The sequence below is a fragment of the Salvia miltiorrhiza genome, chromosome 2 (genome assembly GCF_028751815.1).
Source record: "Salvia miltiorrhiza cultivar Shanhuang (shh) chromosome 2, IMPLAD_Smil_shh, whole genome shotgun sequence".
NCBI lineage: Eukaryota > Viridiplantae > Streptophyta > Magnoliopsida > Lamiales > Lamiaceae > Salvia > Salvia miltiorrhiza.
This window is the reverse complement of record NC_080388.1, coordinates 59,404,558-59,420,929: the sequence shown is the minus strand read 5'-3', so window position 1 is coordinate 59,420,929 and position 16,372 is coordinate 59,404,558. Positions and strand designations below refer to the sequence as shown.

General features: G+C 31.6%; 1 protein-coding gene across 1 annotated transcript; it reads left to right on the top strand.

Moving 5' to 3' along the window:
• The first annotated feature begins 11,453 nt into the window (after window positions 1-11,453).
• Window positions 11,454-11,981, top strand: LOC131009813 (glycine-rich protein DOT1-like). Its single transcript, XM_057937220.1, has one exon. It carries the CDS (start codon window positions 11,454-11,456, stop codon window positions 11,979-11,981), a length of 528 nt encoding a protein of 175 aa, XP_057793203.1.
• The last annotated feature ends 4,391 nt before the right edge of the window (window positions 11,982-16,372 follow it).

Sequence of the window (16,372 nt, the reverse complement as noted above, 5' to 3'; positions counted from 1 at the left end):
GCTGGTCCAACTCATGAAGCTCCAACACAAGAGAGTGAAGGCACTTAGGCAGTTTAGTTAGTTATTTTACTTGTTCATGGACAAGAAATACAGTAGATTTGATGATGGCATATGGTTATGTAATCGTTTTTGCAATAGTTGATTTTTGTTGATGGACAAGAAATACTTGGTTTTTGTTTTATAACAGTTGGTTTATGAATGTAGTTTTGTTGTTTTGTTATTGATGCATCGGTTCAAGCATTCATTTTCTTATCAAGTTTACACATGGAAAATGACCATTTTTTAGGCATTCATATTCCAAAAAGTTTACACATACAAAATGGTCATTTTTCAGGCATTCATATTCCACCAAATACTCAAAATAGATTCTGCAAATTGGGAGTACAATCTTTGCTTCATAGCCACACCTATCTATCTCCAATCTATCTAAACATTAAACCTAACACAAGCACCAAAAGGCTAGCAATTACAATACGTTGAGCTCGAATTTGTCTCTCATTTCCCTTCTTTGTAGCCTCCAAAATAGAGAGTTCAACTCTTAGATCATGATTGTGCTTCAAGAAGATAACATTTGACTCGAAGATCTTGAAGTATTCTACAATCCAAAAGTTTATCTTCTCTGAGCAGTTTACATGTTGAAATTAGGGCTGACAATTTTCGACACTACACGAAAACACGACACGAAATCGCACGAAATTAATGGGCTAGTAACACGCATGATAAGGTTTGGGTCCTTATCAAGTCGACCTGATAAGGACCTGATAATTTCGGGTCGGGTTCGGGTCGGGTCGAATTCAGGTAACCCGATAGTGATATTATTATTTTTATTAAATATTTATTTTAATTTTTTAATTTTTTATTTCTAATTTTTTATCTTCACTTCAGTTTAGGGTTTCAATATCTTCCATTCTTCCAACTTCCGCCGCACACCCAAGTTTATCTTCACTTTAGTTTAGTTTAGGGTTTCAATATCTTCCATTTTTTAACTATTGTTTCTTTTATTATACTTTTATGCCTCATTCTAAATTCCTCCTATGTCGAATGGATATGTTGAGCATATGTGACGAATCTTGTATTTTATTATTATTATTATTATTATTATTATTATTATTATTATTATTATTATTATTATTATTATTATTATTATTGTTGTTGTGAATGAATCAAATCAAATTCGTGTTGTTATCAGGTCGTAATCGGATCGTGTCGTTATTTTATCGTGTCAACCCAATTCAAATCGTGTTGTTATCAGGTCGTTATCAGATCGTGTCGCTATTGTGTTGTGTCAACCCGGTTCAAATCGTGTTGATATCGAGTTCGTGTCGGGTTCGTATCGGGTTCGGGTTTAGGTGTATCAGGTCGGGTTCGGGTTGGGTTCGAGCATTCCCTTATCAGGTCGGGTTCGGGTTTGGCCTTATCAGGTCGGGTCGATATCAGGTCGACCCGATAACGACCCGACCCGCACGATTTGCCAGCTCTAGTTGAAATGGAGAAGATGATGGCATTGGTTGAGAATCAACCCATCGAAAATAGTCACACTACAAGAAAATTGGATTAATTAACACAAGCTTTGAAGAGGAGGTGAAGAACAAATTCAAATTAACAACATACCGAGCCATAAGCGCAACAAAAAAATTCTCGCCCAAGATTCTTGCTGGCAGGGGCGGATCCAAGATTTGTCGATAGGGGAGGCTGAACTTGAAGGTATGCCCGGGGGTTGGGGGCGGAAGCCCCCGAGCCAAATTTTTCGAACAGTCCGTAGAGTTCATCTTTATGTTCAAGTATAATCTCAATGGACTTAGAATTATAGTTTGATCACTAATTATAATCAATATTTGTTTTCTTTTTATTGATTCAATAACAAATATATTGAAAGCATATAAAAACTATCTCTCTATATTTTTTAAAAAATTAATCTATCTTCTACAAGAATAAATTAATTTTTTATTATTATTTTGATTTTTTTTATCTTTCTCTAAAAATTGGACTGGGCTATGAGCTAAGCTACATAGATATTAAGCTAAATATATTAATACATATAAAATAAAATTTTGGGGTTGCACTGGGCTGGAGCCCAGTGTAGCCCCAACTAAGATCCGCCCATGCTTGTTGGTCCTCGAAATCGATTTTTTGACCGGAGTTTTACAATAGCACTCCCGTGACCGTGAGTTCGTGCCTGACTGAACTTGGCCGGAAGTCGCAGATGAAGTCAACATTTGCGCCTATTTGGCGAGGAACCCTAATCTGCGAAATATGAATGAAATGTGAGGAAATAGGATAATTTGGTGACATTTAAACCTAATTCTACGATTTAGAGGGAAACGACGCCATTTTCCTCTTTTAAAAACGACGACGTCTAAGTTATTTTTCGGCGATTTAAATGGCACATGTCCAGCTGCCACATAGGCGCCACATCAGCCTCTTTGATGGTCGTAGCTCAATTTTAAGGAAAAATTGGAACGAATGTAAAGTTCATGATTTAAAATGTAAGTTTCAAAAGTCATGTGCAAAATGAAAATGTGACTAAAGTTCATGTATTATCATGCAATTAACCCTAAAATCATTGTATTTTTCGTGAAATTAATTACACTTGAAAATAATGAAATTTTCGTCTCTCATGGAATTCAAACTTAGGTGTTGCATTTTTACATAAATCTTAACGATCGAATAACTAGAAATTATTCTCACATTTTCAATTTATATAAGGGTTATCCATATATATATATATATATATATATATATATATATATAGGGAGAAGTTCAAAAAAGAACCACTAAATAAAAGAAGAACGGATAACCATTTTCAGCCATTCGATCATCAAGATCTACGGTGGATGCATCATCTTGTTGGATGAATGCAAATCTTGGGTTCGAAGCAATTTTTTTTAGTACATTAATTTTAAGAGCGAATGCATTAATTTTTACAATGGATGCATTAGATTTGATGGTTCTCACAATAATATAGTTCTCTCTAGAACCATATATATATATATACATATATATATATATATATATATAGAGGAGGGCTAGAATAAAAACACTCTTAAGTGTATAAAATATAAATGATTTTCAGCCCTTAGATCATCAAGATCTACGGTTGATTCGTAACCTTGTTGGATGAATTCGTGGTCCTGAGTTCGAATCCCAAAGGTAACAAAAATTTATTTTTCGCAATTCGTAACCATGTTGGATGAATTCGTAACCTTGTCGAATAAAATTCGTACATTAAAAAACGTTTATATTTTATATATATATATATATATATATATATATATATATATATATATATATATATTTGTTTTGTCCAGGACTTTATTTTCGATATGTTGAGCTCGGTTTTCTGCAAGTTTATGGCTTATAAAAGCTTTTTTCTGTCAATTCAACGATGACTTTTCCCACTAACATTATGATTCTTATGTTCATTAATTTAATATTTTAATATAATACGTCGCCTTAATATATAAAATAATCGAAACGATTTGAAAATAAGATGTTGGTCCCAAGCTGCAAAACTATTGTCCTACCAATGATTTTTCAATATATGAATCGGCTTTATTACACGATATATAAGTAGTGTTTTTATGATAATGTAATTATGTAAATGTCAATGGTTACATAATTTAATCTCCTGATTATAATGTCCCTGAAATATTTTAATATGAAGAATATGAAAGTATTAAGAGCTTAATGAGACGGGTTCATTTAGGAGATTTTAGTAAAAATTTAGTGTGAAAGAAAGAGCTAATTAAAAGAAATTGAAAGTTTATATATAGTAGCTTAATAACAAAATAATACTTATGAATAAATTTGATAATAACCCTATTATTTCAGGCGAAAAGAGAAGATTTGGTTTCGCTTTTCTAATTATTAAACTAAATATTTTCTCAGAAGAAAAGGAAAAGAAAATAAACCAAATAATTACTGATCAGATTATGCAAATAATTGTGAACATTTTCTGATTTGAGTATTAGGTGATTAGGTTTAGGTCCCCACCTACCCTTTAGCATGTACCATCAATCTTATCGTCTATTTAAACTTATTTTATTTTATTGGACTTCATTAATTACTACTAAACCGAATTAAACAATTTAAACTAATTATTAAGTATAATAATTACCTAGTAAAGGTAGATTTATAAAAAGGTTAAATTGTTTATAATTGGCAAAAAAAATAAAAAAAATCGGCAAAGTGGTTGTCCCACAGCCACTGAGGCTGAGCCATAATTGAAGCAGACGGCTGAAAAAGTTTCCAAAATTCAATAATCACGGCTACAATTAATTGCTAAATTATTAGAATAAACACGCATACACATGGGGCAATGTGTTTGAGTGGTTATAATTTTTTGACATTTTTCTGTTACTATCTTTTTCTTTTTCTTTTTGAAACCATTTTTGTACTAGATGTTCTGTTTGTTTGGAAGCGACTATTTTTTTTTTTTTTTACTTAATTTGTTGTGTAAATTTCTTTTCCAAACATAATAGTACGGTTCCTAATTTATTAAAAAGGTCAATATCACACATTGTCATAAAATTTGGTTAATTTTTTTTTTTGCAATATAATCTATGCGTATAAGAAAAGAGTAAATATCATATATATACTATTTCATAGTAATAAATTTGGTCGTGTTTTCATTAATGTCATAACATTTAATATTCTCTCCGTCGTCATAAAATGTATCCAATTTGTTATTTTCGTCCGTCATCATAAAATTTATTCAATCTATTTTTGATAAGTTTTTTACTCACAATAGAGTGAGATCCCTCCACTCACAACACATTCAATCAATTTATTAAAACTCGTGTCATTTAAAAATGGATACATTTTACAAGGATTGAGGGAATAGTAGAAAACTTTTATACATAATGTTTCAATATTAGTTCTCGCTAATCAAACAGATATATAAATATATTTTTGGACCTCATGAAATTATTACAAAAATATTGAAACACCATACATACATTTGTCAAGTGCTAAACATGCATAATGATATTTTTGTACAATTGACCAAACGTTATGACAAATTGACAATATATATAATATTTACCAAAAAAAAGAAGAAAGACAAAACAATCTTTTTGGAACAAAAAGAGTAAATATTATAAAAAAAAAATTATTTATTTACTTATGAAATTGATCAGAGAGAGAGTAAATATTATGGCTTTCTTGTGTGTTTAACCAATTATAACATATATTCTTCCCTTTGTATTCTCCTCTCACTATTTTGGTTTTGTTCTTTGGTTATATGAATTTGGGTAATCTATTTCTAATTCAATCGTAATGTCATAATTTGTTTTTCCATTTCATATCTAGATACAATTTTATGTAATGTATATACCCACACATATGGGAAGATGTCAAGTCCTTAACCGCGGTTTGGTGTTGTGTAGTCTGGTGCATCTGGAAGAAGAGAAACGATTGCATTTTCAACCAAGGTTCTTGGTCTAAGGAAAGAATGGTTGCTGAAATCAAGACTAGGATTTGGGGTTGGAGTTCGGCTTTTAATCTGAATCAGCCCAACGTAGACTTCCGCAGATGGAATGCAGCCATTCAACTTCAGGGTTAGTCTCGGTTTGTAGCTTCTTTGGGATACCCCGGTGTTGTAATCCTTTATCTTTTTGTTTTATCGCGGGTTGACCCGTGCTCGGTACTCCTTGTACCATCCTTTTAATAAAAATCTTTTTTCCTTATCAAAAAAAAAAAAAAAAAAATGGGTTAAGTGTTGTATACTTTTGTATCGTTTTCATAGATGCATCAATTAACTTAAGTACTTAACTATACTTATCGGCTTAATTGATTACTAATTTTCTTGTGGGTGGTTATGATCGGATGCGATATCAATCATAATTTGCTGTAATGTCAAATCTACTTTATGAGTGTACTAACTACTCATATCATTTCCCCGAAAATATAAATATTTGCATAGTTATATATATTCATCTCATTCTTATTTTACACATAGTTATACAATTGTGTGGCGTGTGTAAACAAAATAAAGCAAAGAAAAGATGTACGAAATTCTATAGATTGTTTTATAACAAGGTTTTCTCGACAAACACTTGTTACAACATAAAAAACTTAAATAATCAAAGAACATTAGAACCTTAAACAACTAGTTATGATACATTAAAAATACCTTAACAATGCCCAATAAATAAATCACTAAACAAATTGGTGGAAATATAACACTCACAAAGAAATAAAGGGGAAGAAGATCCACTCGGAAATGGAAGACACATATTTCCCCTAAACACAGTTTGAGTTACAAAAGCAACGAAATATATATAGCAACCTTAACAAGCTTTGAGCTATTCATCAATATGTTAATGTAGTGAAAATTAGTTAAGAAATAACACTTAAATGCTTGATTTTCTTTTTATTTTTTGACCTCTATCATGAGATATATAGTTGATCTCCAAGCAAATCAACAACTTTTTATTGGAAACTTCTTTTAAATAGGATTTCAGACTCAATAAAATTTATCGATATATGTCCTCAAAAAAAATAAAAAAAATTATCGATATGTGTGTACGAAAATAATATACACTCTTTTGTTTAACTCGATATGAAACTGTTGAGCATTTCTATGGTTTGTTGCATGATCCAATATGGAATTTTGGTTTAGATGATGATGAGTCCATGCAAAGGTATAATTGAAAAATAAAATGAGTAAGGACTAAAGGTGGAGCCCAAGGAGTCAATAATTGAAGAAAATTAAAGATACGAAAAGAGACTGTTTGAGTAGCTATAATTTTGTGAGTGCATGCTGCTTTCGGTACGTTAAACATCTTTTTCCAATTGATGGACTATTTTGGTTTTATCGAAAATTAATCTATTAATTGGAACATATGTCGGCAACCGAAAAATATACATAACTAAATTATTATTGTGCAATCTCAACTTCTTATATATATATCCATGCATGACGAAAGCTCTGTATGACATGGATATGGATTTTTTTTAGAAACATATATAATAGGCATTAATATTATGATGATGTGCTTCGTGAAATTATGGCGAGTACAAGGTTTTGTCCAAGGTTTCTTTAATTTTACTACTCCCATCATCCCATTGCATGTGAGACACGAAAATTAAGAAAAATGTATTTTGTTTGTAGGTGAAAATGTGTTTAAAGAGTAAAATCTTTATCAAAAAAGGAAAGAGTCTCACTTATAATGGAACGCCTTAAATAGAAAGAGTCTCAGATATAATGGGAAGGAGGGAGTATTAATTATATTTAACTCAAGTTTTTTCGATTGTTGATAGTGAAAGTGCGTGAATCTCTAATTACTCGACCTGAAACCTTGATCACCAATAAATAAATTTAGTGATAGACTATCAATAGATTCTGCAACACTTCTTCTAGCTAGCCAACATCATAAATTTTATTTATATAAATAAAATTATAAAAATAATAGTAATTTTGATCAAAATATCTTTATATCGTGTAATAGTGTAAAATATATTGTTACATACCTTTTATATATGTATAATTTTACAAAAATATGTAATAGTCGCAAAAAGTGTGTAGTAATGTATTTTACATTATTATATACTTTATACATTGTTATATAGGGAAATTACACGGTTTTCATGATTGTTACACGATTTTGTGAAAATCGTGTAATAATGTCTTTACTTTTTCGCAAAAGTAGGGATGACAATGGGTCGGATTTGGATCAGATCCTATAAATATCAGATACATATCCGTTTTATTTTCATAGATCCAGATCCGCCACAGATTGGACGGGTCTGAAAATTTGTGATCTAAATCCATATTCGTCAGATCTGCGTGTCTATTGATGTATTGATTTTTAATATTTATTTTATGTTTTATATATTTATATTTATGTTTAATATTTATATTGTATAAAGTATTAGTATTGTGTGTGTGTTGATTTTTAAAGTATTAGTACTATGTATTGCTTTTTAATATTTATATTTATGTACATTTTATATTATTAGAAAAGTAAATATAAAATATAAATAATACTCCATCCGTCCGTCAAAAGTGGACTATTTTTACTATACCGGGCGTCCGCAAAGAGTATACCATTTTTCTTTTATAGAAATGGTCTCACCATCCACTTTAATCTTTTATCCTTACAAACACTCTTTATTTACAAAAAAACCACCCCAAATTCAATTTCAACCACACATCTCATAAAGTGGTGGGACCGTGGGACCCTTTCTCCACTACATCAAAATTATCATCAATTTTATTAAATCACGTGCCCAGCCAAAGTGGTCTACTTTTGACGGACGGATGGAGTATATATTAAAAAACGGGCCCACGGATTTGGGGCGGATCTGGATCTAAAAATCAATATCCAGATCCAGATTTGTTTTATAAATTGAGATCCAAACTCTGAAAAATTGGTCCGAATCCAATATCCATTGCCATCCCTACGCAAACATGTAACAGTCAAAAAATTTAGAGGCCGCGTTCGGCGAGGTACGATAGCATTTGGAAAATTGAGGGAGGGAAGAGAGAGAGGAGATAGAGAATCAAGAGAGAAAAGAGATGGCATGATGCGGCGATTTAAAAACAAAAGAGATAGAGAGTTGTAAAGGCGAAGCATGACTTTGTGAAGGTCGGCAATGATTTTGTGGAGAAGGTTCTCAAATCTGCTGTAGAGCGACGATGGCAATAGATAAGCATAGAGAAAGAGAGACAAGTTGTTGCAAATGGTGGTGCGGTGGTGGTGGCGAAAGCGTAGGGAGGGCGGGGGCGCTGAGGAATGGGAAGCGACGTTGGGAAATACTAAGTTAGTTATTTTAGTAATTATTTTTAAGTTAAAATTTTAAAAAATATATTAAAAAAAATACTATATTTATGTCAAACTAACACGTATAAAGGTATAATTGGAAATGTCTCGTGTGCAAGGATGAATTGAAAACTTCAGAACATCTTCTTTTTTCCTTAAGTGGATCAGTTGAAGTCTGGTACGCTCTCCTTTCTTGGATTGGTTTTTCGACAGCTCTTCACTCTAAAGAAAAAGAACACCTTCTTGCGTTTACAAACATGGGAAGGAAAAAAGATTGTGCCTTTCTCTCTGGCATCTGGTTGTGTGCTGTTTGGTGCTTGTGGAAAGGAAGAAATGAATGTAAATTCAACCAATGTGTATGGAAAGTGGAGAACATGGTGGCAGAAATAAAGTCAAGAGTATGGGGATGGAAAGAGGTTTTTAACTTGGAGATTCATAGCACAGATTTTCGAAGATGGTTCTGGGACGCAAATTTGAGTTTTTAGGAGCAGGGTTCAATTCTGATGAATTGGGGGAACTATTAAGCGGCTGTTTTTTCTTGGATCCAAATTCCTTTTTCTTGTGTTTTCTTCGGGAGGGTGATTTCTCACCTCCTTGGAATATACGTTCTGTTTGGGCTTTTGGTACTTCTGGTGCCAAGGTTCTTTGGTAATACTTTTACTTTTTCTGATCAAAAAAAAAAAAAAACACGTATAAAGGTATAAATATATTAAAAAATTACTACGGTATAAACATTTCTTATCATATAAAATGCAAACTAACACGTATGAATTCGTCGTGTAACTGTATGAATTTCGAAAATTAAATAATTTTTTTGTTACCTAAGGAATTCGAACTCGGGACTATGAATTCATCCAACAAAGGTAATGAATCAATCATAGATATTAATGATTTAAGGGCTGAAAATGGTTCTCATTTTATATTTTAAGAGGTGTTTTTATTTTATCACATCCATATATATATATATATATATATATATATATATATATATATATATATAGGGTTAGGTTCTATTGAGAAGCTATAAATGAGATTAATGAACATATCAATAAATTCTTTGAACATATCAATATAACTAACGAACATACGAATCTATTTAATTTGTTAAAAAAAATGTCACTGCTGGGGATCGAACCCCAAATCAAGCACGCGTTCATAAAAATTAATTGACATATTCATCAAAATGTACTAACTTGTTCACACGTATTAGATTGCTTCTCAGCTTGTCAACACATTTGAGCTTTTCAATTGAACCTCTCCCTATATATATATATATATATATATATATATATATATATATATATGGAAGCTACCGTGAGAGCACCTCTTAAAATAAGAAATAAGAACTAGGAAAAATGTAAAGATAAATTTTTGTTACCTTTGGGATTCAAACTCAGGACCATGAATTCATCTAACAGGATGATAAATCAACCGTAGATATTGATGATCTAAGGGCTGAAAATGATTCTTATTTTATATCTTAAGAAGTGTACTTATTTTAGCTCTCCCCTATATATATATATATATATATATATTAGTTAATTTGAAGAAAATATAAAATGACTTGTACATACCCTCACATTAAACTTTCTAGATGATTTGAATACCCAATTTATTAATTGAAGGAAAAAAAATTTGCCAACTGAGCTTTATTTTATCATCATAGTGATCTTTTGTTCAAAAATATATCGAATATCAGTAGAGAGAGGTTGGGTCAATTTCAAAATGTACTCCCATCAAAAAGAAAAAGAAGAGAAGTATATAGAATATGAGTATATAGCATCACTATGTTGGATTCTACACCAAGCCCAATTTAGTAAATCTCAAAGCCCAAATGCAATAAGAACAAACTTGATCCAACTGAAGTTATTGCTAAATAAAAAAGATCATTCCATACTTCCTAATGACAATAGCTTAATTCTCATTGTCAATAAAAGATTAATTGTACTGTCAAAAAAATAAAAGATTGATTGCAAGCATATTGTAAAAAAGATCATTCCATACTTCCTAAGTGAAATTTTAGCGACTTCGATATTATCAATTCCTTTTATTGGTCCCTGAACGATCTTCACATGTTTTTACATAATGTTTATCCTTATTCCACTAAATTGTAGAAACAAAATGTTAAAGAAATGAAATGATTTTATAATAATGTCACACGTATGTCCACATCAGATCCGTTGTGTCACGTCAACATTTAAATGTGGGAATTTGACATTATTGAAAAATATCAAAACATTATAATAATTGGTGAAAAATTAGTAAGTGTGATAAAACTTAATTACTGAAAAAAATATCAAATTTTGCGACAGAATACCGTAAGTATCTTCTCATATAGAAGAAGATAAAAACTTTATTGTAAGTTCAATCAAATATTGAGAAGGAAAAATAATAATATAGCTGTACATGGCTACATGCTTGCAAATGTGTGTTTATTCTGCAAACGAATAAAGGTTTTTATTTGATATATTATCTTGAAGCAGTTGTGTTAATATGGGGGCGCGGCGGAATGCGTTCGCTACCAAACTCATGAAGCATGCTTCACACCTTCCACTCCATCGCCATGAATATGCAGCCCTATATAATGGCGGAGCGCCGCCAGCTACCACCACCTCCTTAATTCTCTTGTCTTGTAATTTGCCAATCATGGAAGCGCATAATTACATAATTTCTTGGTGGCTTTTTTTTATGGTTGTGATCTTGTCTTGTGGTTATGGAGGTGTTGAAGCTGCCATGGAGGGGAGGTTTTCGCCTTCCGTCGCCGGGAAAGGGGTACAAATCTCTGAAAATGCTGGTGTTGATGTGGGCTTGACGGCTGGTGGATATGATAAAGGTCGAGGTTTTGGGCCTGGAAGAGGTTGGGGTGGTGGCCATGGCGGCGGAGGCGGGTTTGGCGGCGGCTCTGGTGGTGGGGGTGGGTTTGGCGGCGGAGGATTTGGTAATGGCGGTGGTGGTGGAAGTGGAGGGAGTAATGGTGGAAGTGGGTATGATTTTGGGGGAGGTAGTGGCGGAGGGTGGGGTAGCGGTGGTGGTGGAGGCTCTGGCATGGGCCAAGGCGGTGCTGGATATGGTTCGGGCGGCGGATACGGTGGCGGGGGTGGTTCTGGTTCCGGGATGGGAGGTTACGGCGGTGGCGGTGGCAATGGAGACAATGGCGGCGGTGGTGGAGGGTACGGTGGGTATGGGCGGGGGCCAGGTGTGGGCAAGAAGTTTTGAATTTGCCTAATTAATATACTATAATGGCAACGCTAGTTATATAAATTAGTTAATTAGTAGGCCTCTACATTTCCCTGGAAGAATAATAATTTATGTAATATTTAAATCCAGAAATTAGTATCCCAAATAATATTGTATTGCTTCATATATACATTAATTTGTAGCTGGCAATTTAGACAACGTCTGGAAACGATGTATGATCAGGTTTTTTGTTATTTAGAGTTTTGCAGCCATGATGAATGCTACAGTGTTTGCTGCAGTTGAATATGAATCATCGAAATATTTAGGTGATTTCAGACTTGAAATAATCGAAAATTACTGAAATACATTTTTTTATCAGAAAAAATATTTTATTAAATCACTCCATATGGTACCAGAGGTACCAAATGGTCAAGCCAGAGAGAAACTTTCATGGAAAACAAATCAGAAATCACCAACAACAGTTTTATGATTTTATCATTACTGAAATACTATTATATACTGAAATTGGTACACGTCTTAGACTCTTAGTTATGTATACTTCAGTTTTATGAATTTATCATTAGTATCATAAGCGATTATTTATAAGCCGGAACGTTAATAATAATAATAATAATAATAATAATAATAATAATAATAATAATAATAATAATAACCAGCTAAAATGTAATCTCTCTATCCCATGCTAATAAAGCTACATTTTTTTATGGGTTAATAGTGTTTTATGTCCCAAACTTTTGGCGTTTTCCACAAAATGTCCCGAACTTTCATTTTCTCCTAAAAAATCCTGAACTTTCTGTTTTTTCCATAAAATGTCCCGCTATACAAAATTCGATGACGGAATGATGATTAAAAAAACCCTGAATTTTCACCGTTTTCAAACAATGGTGGTTCTCAGTATGGTTTTCCAACAATAGTGGTCCCTAAAATATTTCTTTCGGCGAGATAATTCATCTTTTTGTCACCGAATTTTGTATAGTGGGACATTTTATGGAAAAAATTGAAAGTTAAGAGTTTTTTAAGAGAAAATAAAAGTTCGGGACATAAAACACTATTAACCCTTTTTTTATTTGTGTTCCATTTTAAAATTCACTTCCTAAAATGAAAATATCCCTACATAATTATTATTTACACCATATATTATTGTGTCTCACATATAATTATCTCTCTTATTTTTGAATAAATATATCCTAAAAAATGTATTCTTTTTCCTATTTTATTATAAATTATTTGTTTTTTTAACACATCTGTGCCCGACCCTTGTGGAGTGTGGATGGATGGAGTACCAATTTTATTTAGAACACATATAAATTCGTTGTGTAAATATCTGAATTTCAAAAAATAAAATTTTAACTATATATGAGATTCAAACTCAAGAAGTCTATTGAAAAATTGATGTGGTTGTACAAAATTTATCATTTTATAAAGTTTCATCAAAAATCAATATGAGATTCAAAATAAAATGGATAGAATGAAGTTGTGATTTTCATTCTAAAAGAAGACAATTTTTATTTTTGTTTTAGGATTAAAAGAATACAATTTCATAAATTAAATAATTGCCTTTATATTTAATACTTCATCTGTCCACAATATTATTGTCATGTTGGTCCGTCCACAGTATCTTTGTCACTTCCATTTATAGCAGTATGGTTCACAAATATCACTCACAACAATACCCACTATTACTATTATCCTCCATTTACTTAAAATTCGTGTCATCCACAAAGTGGCAACGATATATTGTGGACTTAGGGAGTATTTTCAAATGCAATAAAAATTATATTGTGTAAAATAAGAGAGAGGGGAGAGAAGAATATTTTATTTTAAGACATTTAATTTGTATAGATTTTTATTTAAAATAAATTATTTACATATTATACATCAAATTAAAGCTCTTGTCGCGATTATTAATTTGATATGTACATCGAATATTTTATCATTAACTAAAGTGCATGTTTTTAAGGAAAAAGAGAGAAAAAATGAGAATGCAAAGAATTATTAAGAAAAAGAATAATCCATATGTTCCACTTATCTTGACACTTTTTTATTTGGGCACAGAAATTAAGAAAATGATGTTTAGTAAATAAAGTAAGTGGGGACCATGTTATTAAGGAAATTACTAATCATTTTCTCTCTCCGCTAAGTATTTAAAGTTTTAATTCATTTTTTATTTCAAATTAAATTCTTTGTTTTTTTCGTTCCGGATTTGAACTTGATTAATTTTTTTTAATTCCACATAAATTTATATTTAAAAAATTCCAAAATTCAAGTTGAATTCACCAAAATCCAAAACTTTCAAATTCTAAATTGAAATGCAAAAAAAAGGCAGAAAAACTGAAATGATTTAGAAAAAGTTGCAATCAGTTTCATTCCTGACGCAAAAACTGAAATCTACCAAATTTTTGGCTAACATCCAAAATTTCCATTAAAATTTCAATTCAAAGGCAAACTATTGTTTATAAATATAGCATGTTCTTTTAGCATTTTCACCAACACCTATTGCTAAAATTACATTCAACAAAAAGTCAATACGAGGCGTACTATCCAAGAACAACAATACATGGTTCAGTTCTTGCTTGAAGGCCACTGCAATGAAAGGCTGCAAAACGGCAAAATCAATAAAGCTATGATGAAGTTTAAGTGCTCTAGGAGAACAATTAATCGTCTTTGGGCTGCAACCAAAGAACAACAAAGTAGTGGTGAAGCAATACATTTACAAAAGTAAACATCTCTAAACCTAAAAGAGTGGAAGTTGTCCCCAATGGGACACCAAGCGGTGCGAACTTCTGTCTACGAACAGTGAGGTCTAGGGATCAAACCCCATCGCTCTCCATTTCCTAAAGTCAAAAAAAAGAGTGCAAGTTGATTTAGCATTAATTTCAAGCATGGAATTGCAAAAACGGTCGACAATAAATATAGGAATGAAGAAAAATAAAATAAAAATTTCTCATTAATCCACGTAACGTAAATCATGAATTAAGAATAGAGCATGAATCTCAAACAATATTATATAATGATTAGCATACAATAAAATAAATAAATAAATAAATAAACATATGACATAAAATAGAAAACAAAAATACATGTTTGTAAGTTTGAATGTCGCAATACACATCGTTGGGGTAAAAAATACGACAAAACCTATTGTGGGAAAAGAAATATTTAAATAAGCAAAAAAAAAAAATACACACACAATAAAACAATAATACTATTATTATTTTTTTATTTATTCTTTTTTACTTGGAGGCGGGAGAGCGGTGAAGTTTGAACCCTAAACCTCACTATCTATAGACTGGAGTTCGCTGCAATAATATTATTATTAGTATATGTGCAAAATCCCTTAAAAAAATGGAAATAATCTGTTACTCCTTATTTTGCAAATTACAGTCCTCAGTCCTCACCTTATCAACACAATTTTATAATAAAAAAGGAGAAAATCATGGAATCATCTCAACCTCACATCATGTAAATTAGACGGTTATGATTAGTTCTTTATTTTCACAATAAAATTAATTTTTATCTGAACTTCTCCGATCCCTACATATAAATACATTATAAGTAGATTGTCAATTTATTTTGCGCATCATGCATGCAGTAAAAAACACATTAATATATTCACCAATCAATAAAAACATCACGTATATATATAAAAACACACATACACATTCCCACGGATTCAACATCATATCCATGGTTTATTTTTATTTTTCTTTGCCTTTTTATGGGCGTTCAAGTTGCGCACCTTTTGCAAAATCTTTGAAATATACACCACAAATTTATGCAGCTAGTGAGACCAGCTGTAAGTGGGGTGGGTGCATACATGATCTCAATAGTTGCACCTACTTTTTGACTATAAATAAACATTCTTGGCCACACTTGCCTCATGGTGGGATCTATAAATTTTAGGTATATATAGCCTTCTTATATCTTAATTAATGTAATTTTTCCTATTTCAAGGGTGCATGTATTATGTATACTAATTAAGCTGGTATATTGCTTGATGAACACATCTGCAATCTCACTTTACCTACTATTATACATATAATTTAAACCAAAAATAAATAGTAAAATATACTAATATTTAAATCCTGTTAATATTTATTAGTAGCGGACCTAGCAATTGAATTTAATATTTCACCTCAATTATTTAATCAGAGAAAATGTTAGGACGACAAATAGAGTAAAATCCATCAAGTTTAGGCTTATTCTTGTTTTTTCCATGACTTTATAATTTCGCGTCAAAATCCATGACCGTGGATCCGATTTGTAATTTTCCCTTAATGATGTTTTTCGGCCGTTAATTTGATGACGTGTAACTTACGTGTCACACTTATGCTGAGTACATTAAATAAGGGGAAAATATCATCATTTTTTTCGTTTTGAGTTGTTGCTGTCTGTTGAGTCGGTTGGTG